The sequence below is a fragment of the Mus caroli genome, unplaced genomic scaffold, assembly GCF_978045245.1.
Source record: "Mus caroli unplaced genomic scaffold, Mus_caroli_1 scaffold_7, whole genome shotgun sequence".
In the NCBI taxonomy this organism is placed as follows: Eukaryota; Metazoa; Chordata; class Mammalia; order Rodentia; family Muridae; genus Mus; species Mus caroli.
The window spans coordinates 130,767,659-130,783,982 of record NW_028227262.1 but is presented as its reverse complement, the minus strand read 5'-3'; the positions used below and the strand labels follow the sequence as shown (position 1 = coordinate 130,783,982).

Here is a 16,324-nt window from a genome sequence, read left to right as displayed (position 1 = left end):
AGGTCACTCACACCCCTATATGTAATCTCTCCTTCATGATCTTGTCCAATAAAGTCATCAGTTTGTCAAGAAAACAGGTCTACAAAACCACAAGGATAACAAGTGAAGCATTTTTATTTTTGAGACAAGGCCTTACTGTGTAGCCAAGTGGGCTGACACTCACTATGTAGAGCAGGTTAGCTTCAAACTCAGAAATTTACCATCATGCCTGGCTGAAGTTGTATTTTTATGATTTGTTTCAGTATCACTGAATGGAAATACATATCATCATTTATTATCATGAGCAGTAAAATACAACATACTATTTTTATTTCAGCTCATGAAAATTTTAACACAGCTCTGTAATCATACTAAGAAACTGTAAAAATACTAGCTTATATTATCAGCACTGCTCTGATTTAACAAAGTCTGAGATGAGTGACAGCTCAACCTTAAAAACAAGGCTATAGAATATACCAATAATTCATACACAATGTTCCTTAGAATAATATCTTTTTAATGAGACTAATTTTCATGTAAATAACCTGTCTTGCATGTTAAAGAGTTCGGAGGATGCACATAGACTATCATTAAAGCACATGCATGCTTATTGTGTGGGTGGTAAGTTTTATAATATTTTTCATATATAAAAGGGTATAGGGTTTTGGGGTTGTTTTTTATTTATTTATTTATTTTGGTACCTAAATCAGTGTTTATTTTGTTTAGCTCATTCAATGCAATCTATAGCACTGTAAGACAAGAGATTGGTTCAAAGTAAGCTCAAAGGCAAATGATTGGGAATTAATGTGTTCACAAAGAATGGGATAAAGGCTCTTCTTTCAGAAGCTGTTTGAAAGTATGGTGAGCTGATGATTTAAGATTACACATTAATATTGATATCACAATATAAATATTCAAATATTCAATAAAATTCAAATGTAAAAGTCCCATAGTCATAAATTCAAACACTTTAAAATTTTAATCTCTTAGGCTGGAGAGATGGCTCAGTGGTTATGAACAATGGCTGCTCTTCTAGAAGACCTGGATTCAACTCCCAGTACTCACATGGCAGCTCACACCTGTCTGTAACTTCTGTTCTAGAGGATTCAATGCCCTCATACAGTTATATATGCATACAAAACATCAATGTACATAAAAAACAAAAGTAATTAAAAAATTAAGTCTCTTTTAAACATACAAAGTATCTATTAAAATCCAAAGTTTCTTAACTGTGAGTGCCTATAAAGTAAAAAATACTTTCTTACTTCAAAAGGAAGAATCAGGGCATAGTCACAGTCTGAACAAAGGGAAACCAAACTCCCAAAGTATAAATAAGTCAATACTCAATTATCTGGCATTCACCCATAATCTTCTGGGCTCCTTCAATGGGCTTGGGCTGCTTCTGTGGTTCTGTCCTATGAAGCACATACAGAACCTTTTCTATGCATGGCTGGTTCTACTACATTGCTGCTGTTCTTGGTGGTTATCTCATGGTACTGGCATCTTCAAATTACTGAGTCTTTTGCTATCACTGTGTTGCACTTTCACCAATAGTCTTTCCTGGGCTTTCTTTAGGGACCCCAACCATGCCAAACAGTGCCAAGCCACCACTGTTCTCTATGATCCCTTCATGCCTTCAAAACTAGTACCCAGTTTGGCTGTCAGCATGAAGTATACAGCCTTAGCTGCTCTGGAACACTTCTGTGTACTGACCCTGAGGAAACACGCCATTCAATGATTCTGGTCTCATGTTATTCACAGCTGATTCTTCAGCACCAGCTGACCAGCATCCATTGTCCTAGTAAATCAAAGGTTTTCCTTTAGCAGTTCTGGTCATGTTAATCACAGCTGCTTCTTCAACTGCAACTAACCAGATACTACAGATTATTAAAATAAAAGGTCCGAAACAGTCTTTGCTTCCCTCTGAAACTTCACAAGCCAGGATCCTTCTAATAGCTCACTGAGTTCTCAGCACTCACTGGCTTTTCCTAACCCAAACTTGCAAAGTCCTTCCACAATCCTCCCCAAAGCAATAGAGTCAGGTCTGTCACAACAATACCCCCGCTACCCTAGTACCAAGTTCTGTCCTAGTTAGGGATACCATTGTTGTGATAAGACACCATGACCAAAAGAGCAAAGTGAAGAGGAAAGGGTTTGTTTCACTCACAGTTCCATCAAAAGCAGTCAGGGCAGGAACTCAAGCAGGGCAGGAACCTGGAGGCAGGAGGTGATGTAGAGGCCATGGAGGAGTGCTTCCAGATGGCTTGCCCTGCCTTCTTTTTTATAGAACACAAGATCACCAGACCAGGGATGGCACCAACCCATGGGCTGGGTGTTCTCACCTCAACAACTGTGATGGTTTGTATATGCTTGGCCCAGGGATTGGCACTATTAGGAGGTATGTCACTGTAGGTGTGAGCTTAACACCCTCATCCAAGTTGCCTGGAAGTCAGTCTTCGAACAGCAACTTTTGGATGAAAATGTAGAACTCTCAGCTCTGCCTGTATCATGCCTGCCTAGATGTTGCCCTGTTCCCACCTTGATGATAATGGACTGAACCTCTGAACCTATAAGCCAGCCCAATTAAAAGTTTTCCTTTATAACACTTGTCTTGGTCATTGTGTCTGTTCACAGCAGTAAAAGCCTAAGACAATAACTAATTAGGAAAATGCCCTATAGTCTTGCTTGTAGGTTCATTTTATGGAAGCTCGTTCTTTAATCAGGTTCCTGCCTCCTCAGATCACTTTAAGCTTGTGTCAAGGTGACATAAAACTAGCCAGCAGAGATCTGTATTGCATTAATTTCAAATATAACTTAGAGAATAGCAGATCCTTCCTGGTTGTTTCTTCAGCTTGTTTTCTTTTATTTTCAACTGAAAGGAGTTTGATTTTCTTTAAAACTCACTCATTCTTCTCTTTAAAGCAGTAATGTGTCTTGTAAATTCCATAAAGATTCTTGAACCTAAGCAAAGGGACTGGTTTAGAAATGAGCATATGCCTTTTCTCAGACAAAGAAACAAGAGCAATATGTTAAGGACTCCCATGAATGAAGTGTCTTTGTTCTGTTGATGCTCCAAAACCTTTAGGGACAGTGTGGTCTGTTAAGGTCACATGGTAAAACAAACTCTTTAGCTTGAAAACAAGTCAACTTCCTAGAGAAAGACAGATCTACAAGGATAAAAGCTGTGACTCTGATAGCATCAAGAACTTTTGAATGGATTCTCCTCTGTAGCTTAAAGTCATTTTAGGAACTTACTGTTGCTCGATTGGTATACAAAGTAAAGCAGATTGTTTGTAGGTCCTGTGGTTTTGTAACACTAGTACCTAACTAAAAGTCTAGAGTAGTCTTAAGCACAACCTAAGACTGTCATTGCCAGAAAACTCATAGAAAATGGATACTTGATATATTGAACTTCCCCCCCCCCCAAACTTGTAGAGTTCTGTAGAAACACAGGATGAGCTAAGATTAAAAATATCTACAAATAGCTGTATTTAATTGGAATTACTTATGTGTCTTTTAAAATTCTGCTAAGAATTTGCTTCAGTCCATAACAAAGGAATTAACATAGCCATTGTTGCAAGGTCTAGCTTGATGTCTTGTTTACACTTGATACAAGATGTTAGGTTCAAAAGAATGGGGGAATTCTATATCAAATGGTTAGAAGTGAACACTATGGCAATGAGTAGATCAGAGCAATGGATTTAGCAACACTGCCATAAAAGCTTGATAAATTTCATTTGTTGGTCAGAAGTGAGATCTTCTAATTTTCTGCCTAGTGCTATTTAGCACATATTTTATGTTTACTGTGCCTCTTGAAATTACTCAGCTGTGCTCCTGAAGCCCTAAAGCAGCCACATATAGTACAAATACTCATGTTGTGGCTGTTGTAGCAGCAAAATGTGTCTACCAAAAAATCTGGCTATGCACTGTAGTTTGCCAACTCTCATATTGTTATATAAATAACTCTGAAGAAGAAACTGACAAAATGAGCCGAAAGAGGTGAGTGTTAAGTCTGCCTCTCTCACTTTGTAACTGTCTTAACCTGGAGTCTGAGGAAAGGGCTGAAGTGTACTTGTTTAAACACGCTTGGTCATAAAGCACTCTTTATCTAAATCACATTACTGAGCACCATTCATGGGCAACAATGGCAATGGCAGTGTAGTCCAGTGGTGCTCAACTGTTCGCAGAGAGAGAACAGCTCTGACAGTAACAAAATGTCACATGAAGACAAAACTCAGAAAAGAAAGCAGCCAAAACACATGGCAGAGGCTGAGGAGATGGTTCCCTGGTGGGAGCCACTGGCCTGCTTCTTTGAAGCAGAGAGAGAAAAAAATAAAAGGAGGAAGAGAGAGAGAGAGAGAGAGAGAGAGAGAGAGAGAGAGAGAGAGAGACTGCCTGCTGGGCAGAGTGGAGGTGAGAGGTGAGGCATGTCAGGATCTGCTGGCAGATTTCCTGGCTTGCTGAGGCCTGCAAGGATAGGAGGAAGTACACTTGAGGCTCAAGGCGAGGGGCTGAATGTTCTATTGACCTTGGTAGAAGGAACAGGGAGGCCTCTGGATGAGAACAGATGTCCTATGTATATTGCAGCAGTTGTTTGTTAGCTTGTTGGTTCTGTTTCCCACGGTACTGTGGGGTATAAAAAGGCTAGGAATAATAAACTTGAGGTTGCTGCTGGTACTCACTGGCAGTCCTCCCCCAATCTATCTCTGTCTGTCTTTTCTCTGCCTTTCCTATAATCATCCTCACTCTGTACTCGGAACTGTGCGCCTTCGTGCGCCTTCGTGCCAACAGGCTCCAGCATAGTTCCCCCAGCTAAAACTGTTTCCTGTGCAATCTGATAATGAGTTTGATGCCTAGGGTCCTTGGGTGAAAAGGGAGAACTGAATTCTGAAAGTTGACTTGTGACTTCCAGACCTGTACCATGGCCTAATCATATAGGCACACACACAGAGTACATATACATAATAATACAATTTAAAGCTATTGATATATATAGTTGATTAACACATTTCTAAAGTTCAACAGGTTAGGTTACTTAAACAGTCCTATCTCTTACTGTTTCTATCCTTCTGCTTCACCAACTGCTATTACCATACTATCCATAAATTCTCATATATATCATTTCCTTTCTTATCCTGTCTCCTGATCACACTTGTTTTCTATCCTTCCTATTATGGCAATGAATCAGGGACTCATACTGAGTCTCATGCTAGCTTAGCTTCAGTTCCAGCCCATTTCCCTGAAGTGGATTTACTTTTTCCTCAAGACCTAAGTTAAGAATCTTTTTTCAAAGCTTCCCAATACAAGTATTCACTCTTCCTTAAAGCACTTAAAATGTGTGCCACTCTTCTCGCCCCATTAGAAAATATGACAATACAGAAAATGTTAGAATAAGCTTTGGGGTGACAAAACATTTTTTTCTTTTTATGATGCAGTCTAGATTCTTGAATAATTATAGATATAGCTTTAAAGGAATTCTTTTAGTTCCCCAACAGGTTGATGGTGTCATTACTGTCACTTTCTCTAATTTAAACCAAGGCACAGAAAGTTCAATCATTCCAAAGCTGTAATTCTTCAGCTAAGAAAGACTTTAAAACCCACCCACAACAAAAGAAATACTGCTTTTTCCATTATTAGGTGGGCAGATTCCTAACATCCAGTTTTGAGCGAAAGTACCACTAAGTAAATAAATAAAACATTATAGAGGGTGGGGATATAACTCATTGGTACAGCACTTTTGAAGACTTGCATAGAGTGCACAGGCCCTCCTGTTACACGCGCGCGCGCGCACACACACACACACACACACACAGAATGAATAATAGGACTGTGGGCAGGATCTAAGTAAACTCGGGTCCAGAAGAGTTGACGTGACTTAAAATAGTGACATCAATGATCAGGGACATAAATGATTAGAGCCAAACCTGGTGTTTAGTTACATTTTTCTCCAATGAGTTCCTTCACAGTGGTACTGTAGCCTTTATTTATTGAATTCCATCCCGCGGAAAGCTAAGTCTTGAGAAATCGACGAAAGGTGGCCTCCTATTTCTTAAGGGAGGCTCATGCATCCTCAGCTTTTTGGGTTTCGTTTATAAAAGCTCTTTTGGGACACTTGAAGAGCCAAATTTAGAATACACAAATATTCTGTATAAAGTTGGATTCTACGAAAATGCACATCATGGAACTACAATATGCTCCCTTTGTACTGGGCTATTTGGCTTTTTAAACTTTTCTGGCTCACGCGGGAGAAATCTAGAGCTCCCTCCACCCTGCATCTATGTCGCCTATGAGAACAAAGAATCTCTCTCCTTCAGTAGCCAATGCGACCATCTTCATGTCGTGTGTGTTCCGGCAGAAATTGTCTTCCCACACTACCTTTAGTAACTACCACAGTGTCTTCCCGTCCGCTAGAATCTCCTTCCAGGCTCTCCTTCCAGCCCACCTTCAGTGACCTCTCCATATACTTCTGCCTGTCCCCGCCTTCGTCTCGGCGTGCGAGCGCCACCCAGAAGCCCGGCGGAAACACACTGCGCATGCCCACTAGTCAGCCCCGCCCGGCTTCCTGTTTGGCCGGCTCCTTTCCCTTCCTGATTCGTCGCCGCGAAGGCCTCAGAGTCTCGCGGTCTTTGCGTTCGCCAGCGGGCGCGAAGCTGTCCGGGTTTCTGGCGGGCGGTGTTTTGTCTCCTCGTTGCCGAGCCCTCGCAGATTCCCGGGACCTCCGGGCCCAGCAGCATGACGTCTGCTTTGGAGAACTACATCAACCGTATCCTCCGGTGGGCTGCGGCCGCGGCGGGGGAGGGAGGGAGCACGGGAGGCCCGGAGTGGTGGGCGGTTGGCGGAGGACCCGGGGTCGGGGTTGGTGGAGGGAGCTCCCGGCCGGCCCCGGGGCTTTTTGCACCCACAGCACAGATCTCGGTGTAGTTCGAACTTCCCTGCACACGGCCTTTGATCGTGTGTCCCAACATCCCGAATAAGATGCGCTGTTTTCCTAAGGACTCTTAGTTTGCAGGTCCTCAAGCAGGGATAGCATACAACAGATAGATGCTTCTCAGATTTGGGTTTCAGGTCCCATACCTCTGCGCGAAATCTTGTCATGGTGTTTAGAGAGTGACAAGTAGTTTTTAAAAGCCCGGTTGAAGTTTTTTAAGTTAGAATTGCTGTTCTAAAGTCAGGGCAAAACCTAAAGACACATAGTTAAATACAGAGAGCTTTTTAATGATACAAGAATTATTGGTACTTGATGGCATTAATAATTATGACAGGGTCTTGGATGAGAAGGTCCTTGACTTGCATAAAGTGATTCAACATTAATTAGCACTCACCTAGTTTTTATTCTCAAGCTTAAGAAATGAGTCTGCCTTACTCAGTGTCATAGGTTGGAAACACTGCTGTTTAAACCAGAGTCAAACCTTCACATACCCTTCTCCCATGTGATGAACTGTTTTCAAGGTACAATTGAAACAAGTTTAAAAATGTCAGTTTTCTTCCTCAAGAGCAGTGGCAGTGTGGAATCTTGATTATGGAAAGTTTTCAGGTTGTATTCTTTAAGAAATATGTTCCTTGACTCAGTTCTCAGGAACTGTGGCTGTTATTACTTCTGATGGCAGAATGATTGTGGTGAGTGACATTTCCGTTTTTCTCCTTCCTTAGGCTTATTGATTGCAAATTTGAGGTAACATTTCTGGCCTAATGTTCAGGCACCACAGCACACCTAGTTCATTTCACTGCTCTTATGATTCACCTTAGTCTCTTGGCTACCTGTACAACTTCTCTAATCAACCTCGAAGGCCTCTGATCTGAAATGTAGAGCTGTGCCATAGCTGATTTGTTTTCTTCTTGCGTCTCTTCCTTATGCCATTTTGGTTGTTTTAACTTAGAGACCTTAAACTATTTACATATTATGTGTATGCCCCAATAAATTGCTTATCGATGAGGTGATTTAATCTGAGAAGTGTGTCTTCAGTGATTTCATTGTTCTTCCAAAAATAATAAATGGTTTTGGAAACTTCAAGTTAGCTATGACTTCACTGGTGGTACAATCTTTGGGACCATTGCCTGGTCTATCATCTTTGATTGAAATATTACTGTTTGAAATTTAATCCCATGTTATGCCATTCTGTGATTTTTTTTTAAGCCATCAGAGCTCCTTAATTTTATTAATCCTTTTATTTTTTTTCATGAGCAATACCAGTCAAAGTGACAAAGACTAAATGCATATCATGTGCTAAGTATTTTGTGCGTTATTTAGTCTGACATACAGCCTTGTGAAGAATTACCACTAAGCCTCATGTTTAAATATCTTGTTTCTGTTACAAAAGGTTTACAGAGGGAAAGCGGAACAAAAGTATTGACATTGAGTAGTTCTATCTTATCACAAAGGTGCCTGATAAAATATTTGTGTATAAAATGAAGGTGAGAGGACTTTCCTGGGGGTTTATGATAACGACTGTTTACCAACTACTATAGTAAATAGTCTAAGTTTTTCTTTCCAGTTTCTAGACTCCCAAGTTTCTATTTATTTATTCTGATTCTATATAGTTATAGCTTTTGGATCATAAGTTTAATGGCAGACCCAAGAGATTACCCAGCCAAATCCAAAATAAGCTATTTCTTCAGAAACTTAAATAGCATCTGTGATACTATATTTTTCTAGAGCCATACAGTTTTTCCTGCTTATTTCCTTCAACTTAAGTTTCTGATTATTTCAGTTCTAGTATGTCTACTGTAATATTGAGAGAATTCAGTTTGACATACACACAAGACACAATGTTGGCAGCAAGGAGATATGAAATATTAACTGTAAGTATCACCTAGTTTATAGTAACACTGTTTACAACAAAGTAGTGTAGTTACTTTGTACTCTGGCTCTGGAGCTGTTTACCATCCATGAAATCAATCTTGAGCCATTTTTTCCTGGAGCATCAGCTGCTTTATTTGAAGTGGGCAAAACAAATACTGTCTGGAAAGATGAAGGAAAGTAGCTGTGATTCATGGAGTGTGTTTCTTCAGTCCAGGACCTTTCTGGAAGAAGCAATATACAGGGTTCTTTTGCACTGATGGTTTGTGGTTCACTTTGATTTCATTTCCCCTTAAATCTGTCCTGTTTTGGTTCATTCTTAAGTGCTAGTTCCTAGACTGTGTGAGGTCACTTACTTTAAGAATACTGGTGCCTGCCAGTCCCTTGCAACTCCCAACAGCTCTACAACAGTGAGATTGGTGGTACAGGTTTTCCCCATCATAAAACAAGTAGGAGGTAAGCTCTGTGTCATGGAACACGTCTGGACTACAGAAGATGGTTTATCTTCTTTTGGACACAAAGGAAGACATAAGTACTTGGCTGACAACTGAAATGGTTTGATTTATATATTCAGAACCACAATATTTTTGTTTTCTTTTTCTTTTCTTTTTTATTTTCAGGGAACACTAAAAGGTTTTGACCAGACCATTAACTTGATTTTGGATGAAAGCCATGAGCGGGTGTTCAGCTCTTCTCAGGGAGTAGAACAAGTGGTGTTGGGGTTATACATTGTGAGGGGCGACAATGTGTAAGTACATAAGTCATTTTGAGTACATTTTTGCTACTGGTATGTTTGCTTTATGGAAGAGAGAGTTTCTCCAACATACATGATGCCATATGTACCATAGAATTGTGCACTTAACTTGTTTTGTAGGTAGAGCTTATCTTATATATAATTCTAAATGCTGTATGTTTAGATGCCTCAGGAGTCAACTAAAGTGATTTCACAAACTAAACACTTACCTACTGAGATTTCATGTGTCTTTACTTATTTGAGAATCGGGGTTTGAACCTAGAATCTTGTACATGGAGAACAGGCAGTCTACAACTGAGCTGTGTTCTCTCTTTTTACATCTTGAGACCAGACCTTCCTAAGTTGCTCAGACTGACTTTCAACTTTAGATTCCCCCTACTACCACAGCCTCCTAGTAGCCTAAACCACCAGTGTGTGTGCCCAGATATGTCCAGAAAGGGCCCTGCTTTTCATCACATTCTTTCTTAAAGAGGCTTCTTAATGATTTGGAAAATATCTTTTAAAAAAATCTCCCACTTGAATTATTTTAAATAGTCCATGCTCATTTAACTGTTACTATTTTTAGTATAGTGGATGTACTTAATGTGTGCCGCGATGCACCTGTTGTTTTGTTGAATTGCGACACTGACAGTGTAGTTTGAGATATCTTAGAGGTAGCACTTTGAGAAAGACTATAACCATTTTGAGCAGTGCTGTTCAAAGTCACTTTTTCTGATGATGGGAAGCCTCACGCCTCAGCATTTTCCACTGCTACAGCTACTTGCTTTGTATAGCTGTGGTGTGTTTGAAAAGTGACTGGTGACAAAAGAACTAATTTAAAAATTGATTTTGGGGTTATGTAGTTTGTTTGTTTGGTTTTTGTTTTTGAGTATAACCAGGCTGACCTGAAACTTGTTACTTAGCCAAGATTTACTTCATTTTCTTTTAGCTTCCCAGGTGTTAGCATTATACATGTAATCTACCTTCTGTGACTAAAATTTAAATTTAATTATATTTCTGTTTTTAGAATACTATGAATAGTCAAAATATGACTAGAGGACAGCAAAAGATGTTAGTAACTAGGTGGTTTGAAGGGCTATGTAAGATGTAGGAAAGAGACACTGAACTTACTTTGTGGATATGCTTAAGATTAATTTATTAATACTGTAAACTTATTTTAAAATGAACACATGCTCTAGTAACTTAACTATCTGAAAACTGTATTTTGGTAAATATGATTAATTGATCCTTAATTAAAACTTGTGTTTACAATCTATAAAATAGTCTCTGGAGATGACTTTTGGCTTAGATTATAATGTGAGTTATAAAGGGTGATCCAGAGCAGAGGGCCAGGTCCTCTGACCACAGCAATACTGACCAAACACTGGGGGTGTGTGGACTGACGATTAGGGTGCCTCCTGTGTCTATGTACAAAAAATAATTCAGAATTAAACATTTACCCTAAACCTGCTGGGACTAGAGCCTGCTTTCAGGAACCCATGAACACAGAGTTGTAAGAATTTTTGCTAATAAATGGATTAGGGTCTTGTTAGTAGCTTGCAGTTAGCCCTACTACCCATGGGGTCTTTTGTTTGTCTCTTATATAAATGCTGAAGTTCAGATGTCAGTTTTCCAAAGAGCTGATGTTCAGACACTTCACAGTATCTCCTTACATATGTTCCTGTAGTACCTTCTCATTACTTGTTGAGTCCCATGACATGGGTAATTCAGTTCACTTAGTGATGAACCTTGTGTTTTTGCTGCACCTTCTCAGTTCCACATGTTTAAGAAGCATGAAACAAGATGCTGTAGTTAATGAGACTTTAGAAATGTATGTCAATTTATTTTAGAAATGTTTTGACTCTTTTTTTCTCATATTAATAACAGAGCAGTCATTGGGGAAATAGATGAAGAGACAGATTCTGCACTCGACTTGGGGAACATCCGAGCAGAACCTCTGAACTCCGTAGCACACTGAGACCTCAGTGTGTAGTGAGATGTGTGTAAATCCTGTACAGAAGCGTCTCTCCTGAGAGTGATGTTTAGGTTTTTTATGAGTGTGTAATTGTGGAGTTTGACTTCATGTTGGTACACTGTAATATGTAATTTAAATATTTCTACATTTTTATTGGGAAACATTGCCTAAATTAATAAATGTGGTTGGCTGGTTTATTTTTCTACCAAATGATACAAAAATCTAAGGATCATTTGAAAACTTAGAAAATACCATTACTTTTGGTAATTTAATATTTATGGGAAATTGGCTGTAGAGAGAACTTAGACTGTTATTGTAACTTATACTAATGCAAATAATAGTAATAAAAGACACATTTCTTGTTGTGGTTTTCTTTTCTTTCCTTTTTTTTTTTTTTTTAGAAATTTACCAGATAGTAAATGGCCCTCTACAGGTAACTGCCATAGAGTTTATTCCAATGTGGTACAGTTCTCCAGTAGTTGAAAAAATTGTTCCTAAAATTTTAGATGCCTATTACGATCACAAGATTTGGTTTCTGAAAGATTTTGTGAATGTTAAATGCCATTGTACTACTGATTTTTTTTTAAACAGAGTGAGGAATGTCTCTATTCAAAGAGCTTTTGTTTAATGTGGGAAATTAGTTAAATCAAGATCAGTACTCTCTGCTGTCTCTCATTACTTAGTCCATGAGGCTACTTTTGTTGTTGTTTTGTTTGTTTGTTTTCTCAAGACAGGGTTTTTCTGTGTAGCCCTGGCTGTCCTGGAACTCACTTTGTAGACCAGGCTGGCCTCGAACTCAGAAATCTACCTGCCTCTGCCTCCCAAGTGCTAGGATTAAAGGCATGCACCATCACCGCCTGGCTCCATGAGGCTACTTTGATAAACTTTTTAAAAATATTCATAGAGACAGTTGTAAGTTCTATTTAAACATTTTAAGCATTCATAGAACTCATCAGTTTAACGTGTGGACCAAAATGGGTGGGTATCTTAGTGACAGAGAGATGTAGACATCCTTTTAATCTAAATAAAATTTGTCTTTCTAGGATTTTTCAGTTTTTAAGTGGAAGTATACAGTTTTCTATGAAGATGTAATTAGTAAAAATTTTAGGTTTTAAAGGCGATGCACTCTCCATAACAGTTGCTTGTCTCCTGTTAAAACATAAGCAGCCACAGATAATTCATAAGCGTGTAGTCTTGGCTGTCTTCCCAGTAGAACTTTGTTTACAAAGCAGGTGGGCTCTATTTGCCCTGAATGCTGTAATTTTATCAACCTAAAGTCAGTTCAAAAGGAAACGATGATGCGCAGTTTGTAAGTTCTGAGAAAGGCTTATGGGAAAGGCTGTCTTCAGGGTTTAGAACCAAGTTTGTTGAACACTTTAATATTCAGAACTCTGCTGTAGTTATTTTGGTTAAGTAAAATAAAAAGCCGTGTGGGGAAGGGGTGGAAAGTAATGTAAGGTTTCTGGCTTGGCTTCAGCACTGTCCAACTTGTAAGCAGTAATAAAATGATTGTAATGTCAACTTCAAAACCAGGGACAAAATAGACATGTAGATATGTACCACATTTGTGTACCTCCTCCACAGCATCTTGATGCAAAGATTTAATAAGTACACTAAACTCTTTTAGTATCAGGATATAATGCATGAGGCTGCATTCATTTAAAGCTACTACAATCATCCTTTTAAATAGATATATAATTTAGTTTGATTTTTTTTTTCCATTTCTGTTATTCAGTAAAATTTCTGTCTGTAGGTTGTATAATGGTAAGGATGGGGCAAAATAGAACTCACCAGCTGCGCTTCCTACATTAGCTAACTAACCATCTGCTACCAACCAGCAGCATTTGGGAGATGGAGGAGTTGAGAATTCAAGGATATAAGTTGTCTTCAAGACATCTTCCAAAGATGGGTTTCATGTTAAACATTTTAAAAATCTAGCATTTTAGGTCTTTTTGTATTTTGTGTATCTTTCATATATTTAAATTGTTCTTTCTTTTTGTAGCTTAGATAAAGATTTGTTGTAAAAAATTCCACGCTATTGTCCTACTTCAGTATTCTTTATGTGATATGACTTCTCTGTTCTTATTGGGATAGTAGTAAACTAAACTATAACATGTTTTTTTATGTTTGTTCTCTTTCAGAAATGACACTAATAGCATGCCTCCTGTAAAAGAAGCCCTCTCTTCCAAGTGCTTCTTCCCCCCTTTTATGAAGTAGATCTTTTTCTCATGCAGTATAATGTGAATACAGTTCCTCTCCACTCCTCCCAGTTCCTGCCAACTACCTCTTCCATTCAGATCTTTCTGTTTCTCATTAGAGAGGAACAGATGTCAAAGAGATACCAACAAAACATATTAAAAAAAATAATAAGACGAAACAAGAACCACCACATCCGGGTTGGACAAAGCAAGCCAACAGAAAAATGAAAGAGCCCCAGGAGAAGGCACAAGAATCAGACCCACCGCTTCACACAGTCAGGAGTCCCATAAAAATAGAAAACTGAAAAGTCTATGTGCGCACAGAAGACCTGGTGTAGACATGCAGGCCCTATGCTTGCTGCTTCAGTCTCCCTAAATTCACGTGAGCTTTGCTCAGTTGTTTTAAAGGGCTTTGTTCTGGTATCGACCACCCCTGCTGTCTACTCCTGCTTCCCCTTCCATGGGGTTCACTGAACTCTAAGGGGGAGTGGTTTGATGGTGTCTTAGTTAGGGTTTTACTGGTGTGAACAGACACCATGACCAAGGCAAGTCTTATAAAAACATTTAATTGGGGCTGGCTTACAGGTTCAGAGGTTCATCATCATTATCATCAAGGTGGGAACATGGCAGTACCCAGGCAGGCATGGCGCAGGCAGAGCTGAGAGTTCTGTATCTTTATCCAAAGGCTGCTAGTGGAAGACTTGACTTCCAGGCAACTAGGGTGAGGATCTTATGCCCACACCCACAGTGACACACCTACTCCGACCAGGTCTCACCTATTCCAACAAGGCCACACCTCCAAATGGTGCCACTCCCTGGTCCAAGAATACACAAACCATCACAGATGGGAATATCTTGTTTAGAGCTATGTGCCTACCTCTTTCACCCTCCCTTCTCTGTCTCTTTCTTCCTCCTCCTCCCTCCCACCCCTCTCTCTGAATAATATCTGGCTGTATGTTTTTGCATTTGTTCCCATCTGCTGCAAAAAGCAGCTTTTCTACGGATGGCTGAGTAAGGATGGCATAAGCTAGGACTATAGCAGAGTATTACTAGGAATTGCGTCCTTGTTCCTTTGTCTGAACAGTAGTATCTGTGTTTACCCTAGGGCTCTGCTCTGAGCTACCAAATCTTGTCTGGTTCTCGGTTACTCAAGGAGTATTGGGTATGGGTTTTGTCTCATGGAGTGAGTCTTCTGTCAAACCAGACATTGGTTGGTTACTCTCACAAGGTCTGTGGCATTGTTGCCCTGGCATACTTTGCAGGCAGGACAGATTATAGATCAAAGGTTTTGTGTTTGGGTTGGTATTTACATTACTCTTTGGTAGCCTGCAGGGTATATTGCTGAAGATACTATAACGTGTGTGTGTGTGTGTGTGTGTGTATGTGTGTGTGTGAAGATTCTATCTAGGCACTAGCTCAGCCACTCCAAGTTCAATGTGTTGTGATAGTATGTTTTAGCAATGGGGGCCCTGCTGTCAGTTTGTAGAGAACAACCTACTATCTTGGCAATAGCCTGGATTGTGTGGGAATTTCCATGGGACCCTTTGGCCAAAAACTCATTTGGATGAAACCTAGTCCCAGTACTAAAAGTTTCATTTGTCGACAAGAATTAAGAATTTCTAAGCCAGCCTGGTATGGTGGCCCACGCCTTTAATCCCAGCACTTGGGAGGCAGAGGCAGGTGGATTTCCTAGTTCGAGGCCAGCCTGGTCTACAAAGTGAGTTCCAGGACAGCCAGGGCTATACAGAGAAACCCTGTCTTCAAAACAAAATAAAACAAACAAAAAAGAATTTCCAAGCCATTTATGGTGGCTTAGCATGTCTGTTATTCTGTCACCTGAGTGGCTAAAACAGGAAGATTATAAATTTGAGTCCAACCTGTAGGATAAACTTCATCTCAAAACCAAACCAAAGAGGTAAGCTTAGGAAAGGGACCTGTAGGAAGAGGGGAGGGATGTACATTGGTTAGGGAGTAGGAGGGCATAAGAGAAAGTAGGCATTATACTAATCAGAGCACTGCATACCTGTATACAATTGTCATGAAATATAATTACTAATAAAATGTTAAATGTTTTTAAATTTTATTTTTAAAAGTACATAACTATCTCATCCAGTTCTGGGTAATGAAGAAAAGGGCCAGAGACACTTAACTTGGGACAAGTAAGAGGGATAATTTTTCTAAAGGAATTCTTATTTGGTGTGTCAGGCCAGGTTGCATGCCATAAAAGGCATGTACCAGATGTGGCACAGTTTGTAATGCCAGCCTGTCAATCATCTCATGCCTTGTACCAGTGAGCATAAGAGAGCCACCTGCCCTCTTTAGGTTGTGAAGATCCACAAATGCTTAAAATCAATACTAATAATAGCTTTATCCTAATAGTGCTATACCATTTAATTTAGTTTGACCCACACAAATTCAAAACTATGAAAATTTCAAGGAAGAAATTCTGCTAAGATGACAGGGCTTTGAGAAATGAAGTATACTCTTTTTGGGGTGTGGAGGGGGGGGCTTGAAGTATACTCTTGTGCACTATAATATGTTGCTTTGTTTACCAAAATGAAAACCAAACAGGAAGAGCAAGTATGGAGAAAAACACATGAAGCCAAATGGTTAGAATGGTAAGATTTTGTTAGTGTGGAGAT

General features: G+C 39.5%; 1 protein-coding gene across 2 annotated transcripts; it reads left to right on the top strand.

The window, feature by feature from the left end:
- The first annotated feature begins 6,571 nt into the window (after window positions 1–6,571).
- Lsm8 (LSM8 homolog, U6 small nuclear RNA associated) lies at window positions 6,572–13,598 on the top strand. 2 transcript variants are annotated; one of them, XM_021165635.3, is made up of 4 exons: window positions 6,572–6,742; window positions 7,556–7,596; window positions 9,397–9,524; window positions 11,397–13,598. In XM_021165635.3, exons 1-4 carry the CDS (start codon window positions 6,712–6,714, stop codon window positions 11,485–11,487), a joined length of 291 nt encoding a protein of 96 aa, XP_021021294.1. In that variant the 5' UTR covers window positions 6,572–6,711; the 3' UTR covers window positions 11,488–13,598. The 2 variants fall into 2 exon arrangements, with proteins under 2 accessions (XP_021021294.1, XP_085696929.1); XM_085840803.1 differs by lacking the exons at window positions 6,572–6,742; window positions 7,556–7,596 and adding an exon at window positions 7,605–8,778.
- The last annotated feature ends 2,726 nt before the right edge of the window (window positions 13,599–16,324 follow it).

Excerpts from the sequence above, each read along its gene's own strand:
- Lsm8 (XM_085840803.1), top strand. The coding sequence starts at position 8,695 with ATGTCTACTGTAATATTGAGAGAATTCAGTTTGACATACACACAAGAC. Across the intron at positions 8,779-9,396 it reads GGAGATATGAAATATTAACT|GGAACACTAAAAGGTTTTGA; the intron begins GTAAGTATCACC and ends TTTTATTTTCAG. Across the intron at positions 9,525-11,396 it reads ATTGTGAGGGGCGACAATGT|AGCAGTCATTGGGGAAATAG; the intron begins GTAAGTACATAA and ends TATTAATAACAG.